Genomic DNA, 17,960 nt, shown 5'->3' on the forward strand with positions numbered 1-17,960 from the left:
AATGAACCAAATTTCAATAAACTAAATTTCGACCTGACTTATGGCACACCATCTAGTGGGATAGCTGGTGGCAAGGGGTCCTCGTTGCAAAAACATATTTATCTCCCGATATTCAGCCTATGCAAAACATAAGATTCTGACTTTGGTTGTATAGAATAGTACTAAATTTAGAGGTCAAAATTTAGCTACTGTAAGGTATACGCGTAAAGACGCCCACCACTTCCCTGCTGTATAACTTGCCAATTTAACAGGTAGCAACGGCTAGACACAAGACTTCATCAGTTAAAACCAGGATCAGGGGCCAGTTGCTCAAAAGTTGATCTGAGTTAACCAGTGGATAGTTGACATAGTGACAATTGAAAGTTCATTGTTACTATGGTATTCATCCGCCAGTTATCTTTAACCAACTTTTGTAGCGACCGACCCCGGGCTTAGTTTTTACAGAGCGTTCTTCTAAAATCAGCGATTGAAAACCATATTTACGTCGTCAATAAATTCTAACAGTTCATACGCTTGACATTTACTAATACGCGCTCTGAAATCAGTGCGACGAGCATTTAAACATATCCTTCAGTCAAAATTGACGCCACCTCGTGCGCGCGGAACCTGCCGAGTTATTATAGCAGTCTTGTTCGCGGAATCCATTTCTCATTCGAGTCGAGCGCCCCGTCGTTTCATTTACTCAGCGAGAGCTTTTTTACTTCGGCAGTCGATCGCTGATTAACGAAATTGTTGCTCGCGCATCGCTCCGAATTACAAATTGTCACCTAAAAAAAAACGATTTACGGAAGTTGTCAGTTTCTGTAAACTGCAGTAGTACGCACCGAGCGTTGTATCGCCCAGTATTCATGCGTCTACGCAAAATTTGCCCTGTCTTCGCTTGTCGTAACACGATCTAATAGAATTTATGCGAAAAGTGAAAAGCTTTAACGTGTTCCGCCCGCTCCTCGAAACTAGATATATTCAATTAGGTTCAGATTCGAATTTACGACTGACGACTTTGTCGTTTTCGATTTAGAGCCTTAAAAGCCACTGATGGCAGTTTGATGCGCTGCTATTCGGATTTCATGACGAAGAGGTGCCATCGGTGTTACGCGAGACTGTCGGAATTATTTTTGCCCGTTCCTGACGATAATCTGTCTCTCAAATTTCTTTCCCGCTAATGTATGCCTTATGTATGAACCTCGAATAAAACCCCAGGCGTGGTTTTTACCTTCAGAAAATTCAAGGAGAAATTCAAAATTCACGAAAATTCAACTGAGTTCCAATGAGTTAACTCTGAATCAAATCTTAATTCACAACTTCAGAACTGGGTCCAGCAATCTTAATTACTCGATGGACTCCAGTTCATGATTTAACATCAAACTGTTGATTTTCATTCTTTGATTTTGTTTAACTGGATTCTGTTAAAATATGTATAACATCTGAAGATTAGGGTCCGTTTCCACAGTTGTGAGTTAACATTTAAATCTGAGTTAACTCATTGAAAACGAACTGATTTTAACTCGGAGTTAAATCTTAACTCAGAAAACTTTGGAACTGGATTTAGGTTACTTTGAATATTTATCATAGGTTATGCTCATATGAATTCGAAGCATGCTTAGATCCTGTTGAATTGTCAACTGAAGGCCGTGAAACTGCATGTTTGCAGTTATGAGTGTCTTCTGCACTCCTTTGTAGCAGTTTATACTGAACAAATTTCAACTCCTCAAATCCTAAATAACAATGGCAGCAAGCCGTTCATTTAAAGTTGTACTGATTGTTCTCGGAAATATTCCAGATGATACATAACGCAAATTCACTCTGTATTACTGAATCGTGGAAGATTCATCGGCGCTGTTTGATGTTACCTGCTATCATCTCACCTGTAATCATCGGTCACATCAGATACTGACTGATGACAAGCGCCGCTTTGTAATTTAGACTGGATTGAGGCAGACGGTTTATGTGACTGGCATACTAGCAGTTTCTTAGCCTTTTATATCGACTAGTCGCTTTGGGTGCCTCGCTTTGTACCGCTTCATTTCTAGAGCTAGGTAAGTTCAGATTTCTGTAGCAGTCTGTGAACAAATTATGCTACCAGAATGAAACGAACAACGCGGGACCAGAAAATCTGTATCCAGTGAAAATGATTAAATTAACTTCTGACACAATTTTATATTTGTTCGTTATAACGAGGTTGCACTGTATGTATACATACATAAATATGTGTAGGATGAACATGAATTTCTATTAGAGTATAATTTTGGTTTTTCTTTTACCTTTTGGACACTACTGGTACATTCATATCTTGATGTTTACCAAAGATAGAGGTGGCCTCGCCTTATGAAGTAAGCCAGTTTTATTAGGAGTTTTCTATTACAATGGAAGACGATATATTCAGTAAGAATCTTAAGAATCTTAGTAGCTTCCCCTATAGATTTATACCTTATAGTTTGAAATAGTGCGGTATGAAAGCCTTTAATAGAATATCACATCAACGTGACGTGGCCTTTAATTCTACCATTTTTCCGTTATCATCTCCGTTATGAATCCACCGTTTAGTGTACGCCAGTTCGCATCATCCGGTACGTACTATTTCGGAAGTTGCAATTTTTACGACGTCAACATCTGTCGTATGCGATTCGCATGTTAATTTCGGATTGCTCGTTTTATAAATTGGATGCTACGTTTTATAACATTACTCAACTCGCGACGACGACGGCGGTAATTTAGTCTCGGTCGTCGCAGCGAAGACGCGCCGAGATGTGACTGGAATTTTTAGCTTATCAGCGAATGTCGTCGTGTAAGATATTCGAGAAGGCTTCTTGACGCTTTGTTTTCCGGATGAAATGGCGACGAATGTAGTCCCGATACATCAAAAGCAAAAATCCGTCCTAGCACTTTTGAAATATTCAGATCGAGAGAGAGGGTTCATGGTCAAATGTACGAAGTAACCTTGAAAATGTTATCATACACAAATACGACAAGCTGTATTACCACTGACCGCAGACCTGACCATGACTACTATTTGAGAGTGATTTCTACTGTCTACTCCCAAAAATATCAAAACCCTCTCAAAATCGGAATAATTTCTAGTTCATTTTCAATTAAACTACTATTCTAGCAGTTGAATTTTGTTAAACTACTACAAAGGTAGACGCCAAGGTATTCGGGGTAGTGACCAAGTGGACTAGTTCCATCGGTCTACTCGTTAGCACACTTGATTTCTACGTCCGAGACCCGGGTTCGATCTCCAGTGAGTGCGTGTTTCTTTATCGTTACAAAATGTATTTTTCTCGGGCAATCTTCTAGTTTGATCAATATTTTCGTGATCGCGCCGGCTTCGTGATCATTGATCGTCGTCATTGATCACCGCGCTCGCAGTTGTATCGCAAATTACATTTGCACGGACGTTATTTGATCAGTGCAGATCAAAGCGAGATCGCGGCTTCGTTCGGTCACGCGGCTTACGCCGGCTACGAAACCAGATCGCTTTAGTTTCGCCGTTCTATCTACTGATTTCGTTTGGGAATTACGACTTTACGAATTACGACTTGGGAATTTTATTCGCTGCGTGCAGCATTCCTGCAGCATTCCTGCGGCGACGATGACGCAATCGGGGTCGAGGCTTATTCCGCTTCAATCATCCGAGAAATAGGCCGTCAAATGATATTCAGTCCGTCTCGAGCAGTGGTCCGTAATCGTGAGGGTCCTATCAGCGAGATCTGTTCTTGATATAGAAAATGCATTACTAGCATATAGTGCAAATCATCTTTATCTTGAAAAAGCGTTTATGAAGTGGTTATCCTGTAAATGAATTTGGCAGGTGTAATATATGTAAGTCAAACGGAAAAACGAGATTCTCCTGATTTAATCTTAGGACTTAGATGATGGTCCAAGTCAGCCTAATGCACACCAAGCAGGGAAATAAGGAGATAGGATACAGAAACATATTTTCTTAGCGTTTCCCTGTGTCGTGTGCATTTACGGGAAACAGCGTTTCCGAGATCAAACGTGTTTCCCTGTGTCCTGGTCATCGCGTTTAACCGTTCACCGACTTTCAGATGTAAATTTCAACGCGGCGACATTTTGCATCTTCCCGCAGAGCGAGCTTATCGTCGGACTATGTACACCGTATATATACGGCGAAAACAATCAATCCGGAGAGGTATATGCACGCTCGCGCGGCGGAGATATCGCTTCAGGTTGCTGCTGTCATTACCGATCTTATGAGTCACGTTACGTCTTTGATCTGCGGTACTCTCATCGTCATTAGTCCCGTCCCTCGAGCGATGAGGTTCTCATCCTCGTCGTCGCGTACCCGCAGCGTTGTCGTAATAAATATCGCTCCGTGTCGATCATCGAATGATGGAAATTTCGCGTTTACGCGGATGGAAATCGACTATTTCCAGTCGGTATTATTCGCGTCCTTTGAAGTCGGTCATCGTCGTCTTCGTCGTCGATTATTACGTTGATAATCGTTGGCTGAAGAACGAATTAAGCCGAGCCCGCGAGGATTTAACGACGATGTCTTGTGATCAGTTTTCATAGTAAATCGACGATCTTTTACATATATGATCCAGCTATGATTAACAGCTACGATATGAATAGATATTCTCTTTAATATGTATATATGTCGCCCAGAAAATTTTTGGAAAAATAGATGCAATGAGGTGCATTCTGAGCGTGCTTTTGCAATATGATAGAAAGACAATAATTCATTCAGTCAATCCTCCGTAAAGAATAGATTTGCGGCTACATCCAGCAAATATCGTTCGTTTATAAACATGTTTATAGTGGCTAGAAAAAGTTCTTTGCTCAGCAAAAAATAAGGGGGCGCGCACCATCAAGATCCACCGCTGATATTAGTGCATTTGAGGAGTCGAAATAATTTTGAACTAGCGATAATTTCCGTATTAGTCGAATGTTTGCATTGATGGTCGAATTTATGAATTAAGTCAGTTAGATCAAGAGTTAGTTCAATAGTTCCCAGTGCCAGATTTAAGCCTATGGGTAAAAATTTGATTCTGGATATAAAACGTTGACCTCGCGAGTAAAATTTAGCCTACAACCATCGCATTTAGTCCTCGAGACCCGGCCATGCCCGTGATAATGCGCAATTATCAATATAAGACATCTTGCCAAATTGGAACAGATTGTTCTACTTGGACATTACTATGCCGTGTATAAGGTAACTCCCTAATAGTACTGTAGCTGAATTACTATATCCTATCCTCTAAAGCTGGGGATTTATCCTCGGCCAACTAGCCGAGCCAGCAGCAGGTTTCCAGTAATGGTACGTAGATAATCATAATTACTGTAGCTGTCACTGGTCGTCGTATTATTTGATGGATTAAATCACGTTGGGCGTATAACTCGATAGCGAAATATTCATTATACCAATATGCTTGTCAATTTCGTCGTGACGTCTGTTATTAACTGATTTATGAGCAATACGACGACGGCATCTCAGAATGCGACGGAACGCCAGCCGCCGACCCGCGCTCGCTCGCCGCAGTCGTTTCTTCTATTCGAGTTGTAGACTTCCATTTTTCGACGGAATTCCATTTTTTTTTCATTTTCCTGGTAAAAAAATGCTGTGAAATTGCATCTGAGAACACTTAAGATTTAAGAAATCTCCTAGCTCCCTCAGTGTGGCGTTTGGATATCGACTATTTTCCTTTTTTTTTCCTTTGGCCACTTACATCTCTGAAGGAAGATAAATGAGTAAAAAGAGGCTGCGCATGGTTGATGTAATAAAATGTATTCGATCCTTTTCGCACGGTGGCGCCACTGACCCGGATAACCTGTCCCGTCCTGTGGCATGGTGGATGAGGTGTTTGACCGAAAGGTTGTGGGTTCGAATCCTATTGAAACCATGTCATACAGGTAGGATACATATCAGTGCCGGTCGACTCACTGATTTAACAACAAAAGTCTGTACCTGGCCAAAATCTTCAACATGATGACGTTGGCCAGTAATAGGTAGAAAAATAGAAACCTGCAAAACTCGGGGAATCAGAAAAATCAAGACACAAATCGGGGAAAACTCTGGTAATTTGACAAGTTTTATCAAAAACCTAGAAAACTCGGGGAATTCGGATAATGCTATTGACCGCTATTTCTTTATCAGTACGTGATTCAATGAAAGATGAATGATTTGTATCGTTTTAAACCTAGAAATTTCTCTGATTCACTCAGTTATGACAACTCGTGTGTTATAACAACAATTAACAGGTGTCGAGCATCCTCTTTTACCTTCCGATGCATTTTACCCTCCGATGCAGATGAGTTTGCTGCAGTTTGACGTTTCGGCTTGTAGATTCATGCCTGATGCTCGCACTCACGTTTGAATACGATTTTTGTCACGCTTTATGTGAATTAATATTTCTATGAGAAAATGTTCTATTTATTCCTAAACGAATGAAAATCATATGGTATTTATCATTTAAGTATGCGTTTCTTTATAAACACGTAGTTTCTCATATGAAAAATAGCAAATTCATGAAAAAAATTGCAATTTTTTTTTATAGGCCTACGTGTAACTCGAATACGCGTCAGTCAGACGAAAATGACGGTCCCGAGTGATCTGACTTATGCCTATTCTTCTGCACTTATTATCAATGTTTATAAACATCATTTTAATGATTTTTACAGCGTCAAAACAATTCCTTCTTGATTATCTTAAGAATTACTTTGTATAAACGACGCCTATTTCTGACTCATTTTCAATTACCCGTATAAGCTACTTATGTGAATGTCTTCCAACGTCTACTTTAAAAATAACGTATGTTGAAGTAGCCAGATCAGGGATGATCATTTTCTGAAGTATTTTCATCGCCTGAAATGGAGGCATCCGGTTGTGAAATTATCTGCTGGTGCACACGTCGCAAAAATCTTTCCGCTCTCCGTAGAAAATCATTTATCCGCATCTGTGTACGCGGAAATTATGATCGAAAAATTGAGAATATGCCGTGCATGCGGAAAAAAAAATTGATATTCAATCTCGAGTGTTCCCCTACTACAGCAGTGTTTATTGAGAGATTTTGAATATCGACGAAGAGCGAAATCAATCCGATTACGCATTCACGAGAGAGAGAGAGAGAGCATCGTCGTCATCGTTTATCGGAACAGATGAGACGTTTTCAAACCTGTTCGTTCGTTAATATCAGACGAGACTCTCTTGTAAGATAGGAATTGAATAGATTGGAGAATGAGATGGATAGGAATTAGAAATATAGGAAAAAGACAGATATGATTTAGAGAGATATGAATTAGACAGATAGGAATAAGACAGATAGGAATTAGACATCATTAGATAGGAAGTAAACAGATAAATCTGATAGATAAGGTGTAAACAGATAGATCTGATAGATAGGAAGTAAACAGATATATCTCATAGATAGGAAGTAAACAGTTATATCTCATAGATAGGAAGTAAACAGATACATCTAATAGATAGGAAGTAAACAGATACATCTGATAGATAAGGTGTAAACAGATAGATCTGATAGATAGGATGTAAACAGATACATCTGATAGATAGGAAGTAAACAGATATATCTCATAGATAGGAAGTAAACAGTTACATCTAATAGATAAGGTGTAAACAGATATATCTGATAGATAGGAAGTAAACAGATAAATCTGATAGATAAGGTGTAAACAGATAGATCTGATAGATAGGAAGTAAACAGATACATCTGATAGATAGGAAGTAAACAGATACATCTGATAGATAGGAAGTAAACAGATACATCTGATAGATAGGAAGTAAACAGATACACCTGATAGATAGGAAGTAAACAGATACATCTGATAGATAGGAAGTAAACAGATACATCTGATAGATAGGAAGTAAACAGATACATCTGATAGATAGGAGGTAAACAGATAAATCTGATAAATAGAAAGTAAACAGATACACCTGATAGATAGGAGGTAAACAGATACACCTGATAGATAGGAGGTAAACAGATACACCTGATAGATAGGAGGTAAACAGATACACCTGATAGATAGGAGGTAAACAGATACACCTGATAGATAGGAAGGCGCCAATATGAAGAATGTTGAGATACAGATATGAGTTATATCATGGACTCTATAGTCCATGGTTAGATGGGTGAGAGTGTAACTGACACAATATATTAGTGTTATTATGAAGATATAACTCGTTCCGTACTTCTCTGAATAAATAAATACATATCCAATCTATTCGGCTAGTTAGAAAATAGCTAGAATTCTTCACGTCATTCCGCGTTGATAGTCCTAATTTTCTGACGGACAATTTTTCATCGACGAGGAGTATGCATATATCAATTTCCATGTTTGGTGTAATAATGGGTTTGCAAGGCATGTATGGGATTTGAACTGATCGCCGATAGAAAATGACATGAAATGTCGGTCTTAATAGAATTGGATTTTAGAAATGTGGGTATTTGCCAATAAGCATCATCAAGGCAGTTAATGTATTTTTAGACGAGTCGGCAATTTCGATATCCTGAAAATGAGACACATAATAGATAATTCTAAACGGATCATTATTATCATGCTGGTATCATCTAATGATTATTAAATCCGGAATGAAATTCTGTATTGTGAAGAGTCGAGAAGATACGCACAACATCCGTGTTGTGAAGTAAAGAACTCAATAGATGCTTTATTTGGTGTCAAATGAACGGATATTCAGCGCTTGATTAGCGTCGAATTTTCATTTCTGTTATCGGCACGAGGCGGCCAGTCGTCCACGAAAATACCGCACTTTAGTAAGTTTGGTAATGATGCGCTGTTGAAGGCTACAGTCGAATTTACGCCGAATTACTGAGGTTAATACGTACCTGTAAGAACTGTATTAACGATGCTATAGATAGATAATCAGCAAAACCCACCGTCGATGATTTAACAGTTTATTCCGACAGCGTCCAAAGTTTTGAATGAACTTCATTATCGGAGAAATGAAAAGAAATTGAATGAATGAATTGTTAATTCATCAACTGTCGGTTTTGCTCGTTAACTCTTGAGAGAATACCGTGATCGGTCTATGCGATAGATTGTTATCTCTTGTATCTGATTTTCGTTTTTTTTTCGTGTCTTACAGATATTTGGTCCACCACGCCTATGGCAGCTATCACTCGGGCAGAATGGATGTGATATCCGATGAATGCTATCGTTCCATCAATCATTCCGAACGTATGATGAAGAAGATGGAATCGTACTTGTGCAAACGACAGCTGACCGACGTCGTGCTGGTCACCGGTCAGAAGCGTATCGCCGCGCACCGCGTCGTGTTGAGCGCGTCGTCCGACTACTTCGCGGCGATGTTCACGAACGACGTGAAAGAGGCGAGTCAAGACGAGATCAAAATGAAGGACGTCGATTCCGAAGCTCTGGCGCTGCTCGTGCAGTATATGTATACAGGTAAACCTTTAGAGGAGGGTGACACCGAGGGAGGAGTCTCTTTCAGGGGCAGTTACACTCCCCTATAGAATAATTGGTAGGGTAACCAGGTTTAAAATAAGTAATGAGACGAGTAGTACTGTATAGGTTTACTATACATTCACTCATTCATCTGATGAAGCTTCTATTCATTATTTGCGAAAGCTCGTGCGTCAAATAAATAGTTAACCTATATAGTACTACTCGTCTCGTTACTTACTCCCCTATAGCTACGTCTACACTTGTTTCTTATACCCAGTGTATCTAGTTTGTGTCTACCACACGCTCGAAACACGGATGCAATGCAGAGTTTTCAGCAAGACCCGGGTTTTAGAAACCCTTCTTGAAAAAGAAGGGTACACTCCGCATTGAGCCCGCGTTTGTTTCCCTAGTGTAGACGGTAAACCTGTGTTCAATGCAACGTTTGGGCACCACAATTGATTTTGAAGTTGAACTATAAGCCGCGATCACACGAGCATTTTTGGCCCGTGCCAAATTTGGCCCGGAACAACTGTTCACACGGATGCCAAATGGGCCTGACCAAAAACGTCGGACCAGGCCCGAGCCTAATTTTAGCACCAGGCAAATGAATGCGTATGAATTGCAACTGGTACCGGAAATGATCCACTTCGCTTTGTTTGAGCATTGTTGAGTATCGAGTGAATGGTTTGCGTGTGAACACGCTCTCTAATTAGGCACGGGCCAAATTTGGCCCGAGCCTGATCCGGGCCAATTTGGCCCGGCCCAAATCTTCTCCGTGTGATCACGGCTATAGATACTTTCTACGGAAGCAGATGTGTAGACGCTACGGGCTGCGAACATGGGTTTTCGTCGGACCCGCATACATCGAACCCCAGGTTTAACGAGCTAGTGTAGACGTGGTTTATGTGATGTAGGGTCACACAGTTGAAATGAAAATTTTGACTCCTTAGTCGCGATCACACGGAGACAATTTAACCCGGATCAGGCCCGAGTCATCCCGTGCCTAATTGGAAAGTGCATTTACAGGGGTCAATAATTTGACCCATGCTAAAATTAGGCTCAATCCCGGTGTGATGTTTTTGGTTTGGACAAATAGGCACAGGCCAGCGCGAATGGTTGGACCAGGCCATATACACTCGCGCATTCGCGGCTATTGTTCTGTGTTACCCAGTCGAAACATATGCCCTCGTCTGTTAGCCAGCTGAAATATTGGCTTTTTCCGACTGATTTTCTGATCCAATTGCCGAGATAAGTCTGGAATTACTGGAATCAAGGAAACACCGAACACAACATTTATGCTCATACAATAGGAACCAGGTACAGAGGCAGAATGATCTTATATTCATAGATTCACGATCTATCCTTGAAAAGGCAGACGTATATAGCAGCAGCAGCAGCGAGTGGCGGCAGTGGCGTTAAACTGAAATATCATCGTCTCTCTCTCTCAATGGTTACTGCTCATCATGAATAACGAATTGTCATCATCGGATTTTTTTACGTTATCGGTGTCCCGTGTCCATTTCGAATGTGGTTTCCATAGAAACGCATCAGGTGGCACGGAACCACCTACAAATTCAAAAACCTTGAAACCGAATCTTTGCGATTGTGGAGGAACCGCTGCTGTAGCTGCAGTTGTTTATAGAAGCAGTGGATCTCTTTCTCAGGTTTGAATTTCAAATCTATTTCTTAGAAAAAAGTTACATTCTTGAAGTGTTTTGAAATGTTGCTAGACACGTATCGGTAGTGAAGTAAAACCCCCAATACAGTGGATCTTCATTACAGTGAACTTCATGGGACCAGAAAATATGTTCGTTATAACCAATAGTGTGTTCATTACAATGTAGTTCCACTGTATAATTCTAAAAAAACATACAGAAATAATGGTACGTAGCTATATTCACCGATGTTTTACGCTTTAGGGTTATTATTATTTGAAAATGTTGCTGAATGTCATCAAAAAAGTAAATTTATCCTGCGCGACATGAAACAATAGTAGCAGCCCCTTTGACCTAATTCCAGTTGTGCCTAGTTTGTTTCGTTTCGATGTGGAAAACATAATGACAGACTTTTTCTATGTCGATTGAATGTATATATGTCTAATTTCTGCATAGTTACATAACTACTATCTATGATAATTGCATATAGAGTTTGGGCGACTTTTGGCCTTTTATCAGTCATATTTATGTATATGTATATATATATGGCAGACACAACAAGCCATTTTTCGATCGAACCAAACACTAGTTAGAAATGATTGTCATCGATTATCAATGCGGTTTATGCTTTGTGTGCGTTCCTATTGTATTTAGATAGAGTCAATTTTAAATTGAAAAATGATCTTTTGAATTGATAGATGATGGCTTTTACTTGGAAACCACGGTATTCAACAGTAAAGCCGGGCTGATGCGGTTTGATTTTGAAATAATCGTACAAAGCGCCACGAGAAAAGTAGTCCAATTTTTTTTAAAATCAATAACATTGGTTTTTTATGTTCATGTAAAAACTTCTACTATTCTTTAAGATGTCTCATATAAAGTTAAATCCTCAGGTCCTTCACATTCTACCGACAAATCGCATGCGATAGTTGCACGTGTATGCGCACACATTTCTTCTTGTCAGTTGGATTGCTCCCGATTGCTTATTGCTGCAACCCGACATCGACATTAGCCTGTGTGCACCCGGCTTTAGGTCTATATGTAGGTTGACTGCAACAGTGTCAGTTATGGGTGTGCAACTACAGTCTTTGACGAGTCGAGTCACAAGAGCAGCGTAGGTCAGTTGCATCACCAAAAGTAGAACAGGTCCGACTCATTGTGACTGATATTGCTGGCTATTGTAACCCATTGTGGGCAGTTACAGGGTGTTTAGGTTGATAGGACGTAACTGGCAGTTGCGCACAGTACAGCCGTGATTGCATGGAGATGATTAGGCCCGGGCCTGAAATTGGCACAGATCAGCCTCGCCCCACACTTTTTGGTTTTTCAATTGCTGATAATGATGATAGGCGCAATCGGATTGGATACTGAAAACGTTGTCGGTTTCAAATGAATTTTAGTTTTCAAATTCTCAGAAGTTTGTTGAGATTTGTTGTTCATTTGATTTATGAGATGCGCGTCATCTGTAACGCATGAAACGAGCGTAATTTCATCTGGAGGTTGTGGATCGAAGAAATTGTGCTGCCTCCGCGCACTTCATGTATCATTTCTATTAGATAGATTTCAATACTGCGCGAGTATCATCCGTCTTTCATGTCCCGATGAGGGCGATAAAAAGTATTTTTCATAATCCATCTACATCATCTACATCATCATCATCATCATCATCATCATCATCATCATCATCATCATCATCATCATCATCATCGTCGTCGTCATCTCGAAGACATAAAACTGCTTGTATCCGTGCATTCGAGATACTCGTGCAGTAAGTGGGAGTTTACGACGCCTCAAGGACTTGACTTGTAATTAATCAAGTTTGTTTTTTCTTTCTTCATTTTCTCTCGAACGCCGCCGTTTCGTCCTCGTCGTCGTCCATCACTTCGCAACCGAGATCGCCGTGGTTACGAAAATACATTACTACCGACCCCCCCTCTCTCTGTCTCCTTATACCTGCCACGGAATTAATTAAGAAGAAATATGATTTCTAAAAACGCGCGTGCATGTGTGTGTGTGACCACCTTCTCGGCGGAAGCGTGTTTACAGATATTGCGCGCTTAATGGAATTCTATTTCGAGAGTTGCGATGATCGAGGGCTGTTAATCTTTCATTCACACATGATGCTTGCTGTTTGTTTTGTAGCGGCGCGAGGGACTGAAAAAAGAAGATTAGTACTTTCGATTTTTCCGCAGTCGGTATATACCGGAGTATATGTAGCCTGAATATAGGCAAATAAACTTAAGGCAAACAGCGTGGTCCACGGTTGCTAACACGAGAAATCTATGGTTTAACCAAGAGTTAACTTAAAACTCTATAACCGCGATCACATGGAAATGATTTGGCCCGGGCCAAATTGGCATGGATCAGGCACGGGCCAAATTTGGCCTGTGCCTAATTGGAGAGCGCGTTTGCACGTAAACCATTCACTTGTTACTAAACAATGCTTAAACAAAGCGAAGTGAGTCACTTCCAGAATCTGTAGCCATTCACATGCAATATAATGTGACCCGTACTAAAATATGGTTTGGGCCAGCTCCGAGGTGTTTGGTCGTGCCAAATTTGGCCCAGGTGAAACAGGCACGGGCCCATTTGGCATCCATGTGAACCATGTGAACAGGTGTTCACACTGGCCAAAAATTCTTGTATCGGGCAAATGTAGGGGCCAGTTGCATTGTCATGAAGTCTAAGGATCATCTGAAATCATAAGACTGGTTGTTGAGAGTTGTTGAGAAGTTGGGTTGATCTTAACAATAAGAAATGCCTACAGTTTAACTGGTAAATAACAGACCAGCCCTACTTCTAAGCCAACAAATCCAATCAAACAACTAGGGAATTTCAAGTCAATTGTTGATTCAGGACTCAGCCAGGTACCCTACTAGGTTCTGGGTATTAGATAATGTATTCTATTACGCAATTATTACGAAATTGTGCGCAATATCAATTAATCTTTATTCACGGAATCACTAAAATTCAAACCCGCATATTCGTCGGTATTGGGGAAAATTTTTGATCGATCGCCGTCCATCTCAATGAAAAAAAAAATCACTCATTTTACCCGGAAATTCAGAAATTACATCAGTTGCCGGTGTTTTTATGCGAACATTATTGTCGCCACGGTTGACTTCGGTTTCTTCAACGCATCGGGAATTATTAACGATTGAATATAATTTTTCAACCGTGCTTCGTTTAAGGCCATTTGTTACGGTATGCGCTCGCGTGTGCACATGCGCTAAATGCCGCTATCTGATTTTTGCGAAAAACGATGGCTCATCGGTTTTCAACTTAACGATGGAATAAAATTGCTTAATCTAGCCAGAGACCACACAACCAAATCTAATTATGCATCAATTTATGAGCTCTCGGTTGCCAGGTAACTCATTCTTGTTTGCCGAAGTTGTCACTTGAGTGACATGACGGGTAGAATGCGAATGTAGTGAAAAAAAGCCTGTCTGTATCTCAGTAGGTATGATGTTTGTCTCCGTCAGGCTTCCAGCTGGTAGGGGGTAGGCCTATCACTTGTAGGCTACGTATGGCGGGCGAAAACCACCAAAATATAGCATTACAATGAAAGATGATGAAAAGATGATGTGTTGATGATGAAAAGATACAGAAAAGCTGGTGATAAGACCGAAGATTGTTCAGCAATGATGTAATCATAAAAAATTTTTAAAAAGTGAAACAATGGAATGGTGAAATGATAGAAGATGATAGGTAAAAAGGTTATTATGCACTGGCTGTGGCAATTTTTGTTGTGTAACATAATAGGTGATAGAGACAATAACATATCATAGAACTCGCTGTGCTTGGAAACTTGATATGTATTTGGTGAATATTTTGGATGGAAGAAGACTTCAAGATATATCGAGGAATAAAGGAATGAATAATTTGAAAATTCTTCCAATTTCATTCGTAGTAGTAGAATACGCCCGTGCGCTCTGACTTGAAGAATCTATGATAAGTTTGAAATCTTGCGGCACCAATCAGATTGCTCCTTGTATCATCACTAAGGTAAATTTCATGGCAGAATTATAAATGGGAAAACCTGGGTTAAAATAAAACGGGATATCTGATTGGCTGATAATGACATCATCTAAGCTGCGCATGTAGCTGCGCACGGCAGGGTTTCGTATTGTGGCGATTTGATGCCATCGGGTTCGAATCCCTGCCAGGGAGGGGATGTAATAAGTTTAAAACATGAATGGTCTCTAGAGAGTGGTGTGAGAATGTGTTGAACTGTAGAGAACGTTGTGTCTTTTGATTTTGATTTTTCATAAATAGAACTCTTTTTTTATCTCGCGGGTTCAAAACTTATTAATTCGTAGTCTTTTGAATCCGTTCGTTCGTAATTTGAAAAACTTATTACAGTCGGAATCTTTAATGTTCCGCGCTCGACGTCTGCAGGTTCGGAAACGGGGACCGTGTCGGGTGGTTAAAAGCAAATTGAAGAATGATGAATGAAAGGAGCGCGCCGATAAACCGACCTCGAGGGAAATCAATCGCGTTTTCATTTTCGGCTTCGCATAGATGCAACAGCAGCCGCGTAACCTTTCGCTGGCAGCTTTAATGTCAATCGCATCAAAGGTGAATTTATCATGTGGTAATGAGTCATGAATTGTCATGTGTGTCGTTTGTCTTTTTTTTCTAACCACAAATTTCAACGCGCGAGAGACCCTCGAGTCGATCGAATTGAAATTTTGTTTAATTTCCAACAGCCAATCTTCTCGATCTAATGAAAGATATCATCATTTTTACGGGGTATCTGCCATTATACACATGCTTATGAAAGTCCAAGTCATCATCGTTAATTTAGTGGCAAACAAAAGTCAAATTGGGCCCATGCCTAATAAGAGAGCGTGCTCGCACGTAAACCACTCATTCGATACAGAACCAGTTCACACTCAATAATTTGACCCATGCTAGAATCTTTGCTCGGGCCTGGTCGGATGTTTGTGGTCGGGCAAAACAGGTATGTGGCACCCGTGTGTATTGATGTAATAAGTAATTAGTCATTATTTCTCTTGATAAATGGCAGCACCAGTCAAACATAGTGAAATATTAGTAACTGACGATACACCGCACCACGGTGTAGACACACGATAGTGGTATTCCCGTTAATCAACACACGAGGGTGGAATTTCTCATAATATTCAAATTATCTCCAGCACTATAAGGTTTCAATTAGTCAGCAGTGAAAGGGTTAATCTAACACCTGACGATGGTCTTTAGCGACTGTCCCAAACGTTGTATCTTTTATTTTCGATTCTCTGGTAATATATTTCGCTTTTAATCTTTTAAATTTTGTATACAATGGGTTTTAAACTTACCATTGTAGACGTTCGTATCGCATTCGTAAGCTACGTCAATTAGATGAATTTAGACATAGGATTTGCTAGCGACGTACTGGTTGACTCGTTTAAGTGACCCTTCATCGTCGTAAAAATAGCGTCGATAACGTTAATTCGCCGACCGGTAATAACTACTTCATTCCCATCAAATATTCCGCGTCCTGGAGAGGATGCTCCCGCCGGGTGACTCATTGTCTGACGATCTTCATACCAATTATGGGATTGATCGAAGAAAGATAGTGCCTTGCTGATAGCACCGTGACATCGGTACATATTACTTAACGATCACCCGCGATGGCCGCGGTATCGTTTCGTTTTTCGTTTGACCATCATCGTAGGCGAATATTCATACATCATTTCATCGCAATCATAACGCTCGGCTTCGGCCAAAAATTAGTTTCTTTTTCCTCGAGACGACGGCGACGCTTGATTATCGTCGGCGCGCGGTCGGTGGAGAAAAACTAATTTCATACGATCGATGCTCATGTAATCTATACGTCCGCGTCCATTCCGCCCTGACAGCATATGCCTTAATCAGCTCAATAATAATTTTCTCTTTACCTCCGGCAGCCTCGGCAGCTTTCCACCAGAATTTGGAATTCGCAATTGCGAAGTTTTAGTTCATCGACAATTAAAATGATATCCTTCCAATTATTCGTTTCAAGGATGTAGATAATCACGAGACTGATCCCTGACCAACACTCTTTTTATCGGAGGTATATACTTCAGTTTACCGAGGCAGAGTAAATCTTAATTCCTTTACCTTAACGAATTGTTTGCCAATTCTTAAAAACGGTAATTAGTTGAACATAACCCCGATTTCGACTCATGGAGAATCCTACGCTGATAAAACGAGAAAGAAAATTTCCCTTCAAGCTAATATTTCATTGATTTAATGTTTCGACTGTAACCTAATGATCATCATCAGGAATTTCAGGAATGAAGATGACTATTAGGTTACAGTATTCCTGAAGATGACTATTAGGTTATAGTATTCCTGAAGATGACTATTAGGTTATAGTATTCCTGAAGACGACTATTAGGTTATAGTCGACATACTGAATCAATAAATTATTAGTTTGAAGGAAACGATTGGTGTTGGGATTCTCTATAAATCGTTACAGATCGGAATAGTGTTTCACCAATAGTTACATATATGGACATGTTTGTAGGAATCTAAAAAGAATGGGTTAAATTGTATATATTCATAATTTGTCATTGTCGATAGTTAAAGATCAAATTGACAAAAATGTTCAATTTGAATTGCTATTTGCGAAGCGCGTCTTCTCGATGATCGGTTCGATTGATTTTGAATCCCCTAGCCCGATCCATGCGCGCCTTCAAGCGCTGTCGGATGTCTCGAAGGCATAGCTTGATTTAAAGAACTCGCCGGTGTGGAGGGGATTGAAACGCGCGCTCGCTCGCCGGTGTTGTAGTCGACGACGATATCGGTCGAAAAGCGAAGCTGATGAAGTTAATCAGTGTTGAGTACCTGCGGGATGATGTCGAGCATCATCGATACATCGATCGGTCCCGTCGTCGTACGAGTCGCGATCTC

General features: G+C 40.3%; 1 protein-coding gene across 8 annotated transcripts in view; it reads left to right on the forward strand.

The window, feature by feature from the left end:
- The window catches only part of LOC141905861 (kelch-like protein 5), an 80,199-nt gene that overhangs the window by 49,202 nt on the left and 13,037 nt on the right, over positions 1-17,960 (forward strand). For 5 of the 8 annotated variants that reach the window (XR_012619280.1, XM_074794930.1, XM_074794928.1 and 2 more), the window contains one exon: positions 9,083-9,402. Coding sequence is in view for 7 of the 8 variants with exons in the window: in XM_074794928.1 (XP_074651029.1) it covers positions 9,083-9,402 (320 nt within the window). In the remaining variant the exon portion in view is untranslated. Of the gene's footprint in view, positions 1-8,705; positions 8,825-9,082; positions 9,403-17,960 lie in introns of those variants that run through there. The other 3 variants (XM_074794933.1, XM_074794931.1, XM_074794932.1) reach the window with 3 other exon arrangements.

Source organism: Tubulanus polymorphus, chromosome 5 (genome assembly GCF_964204645.1).
Source record: "Tubulanus polymorphus chromosome 5, tnTubPoly1.2, whole genome shotgun sequence".
NCBI lineage: Eukaryota > Metazoa > Nemertea > Palaeonemertea > Tubulaniformes > Tubulanidae > Tubulanus > Tubulanus polymorphus.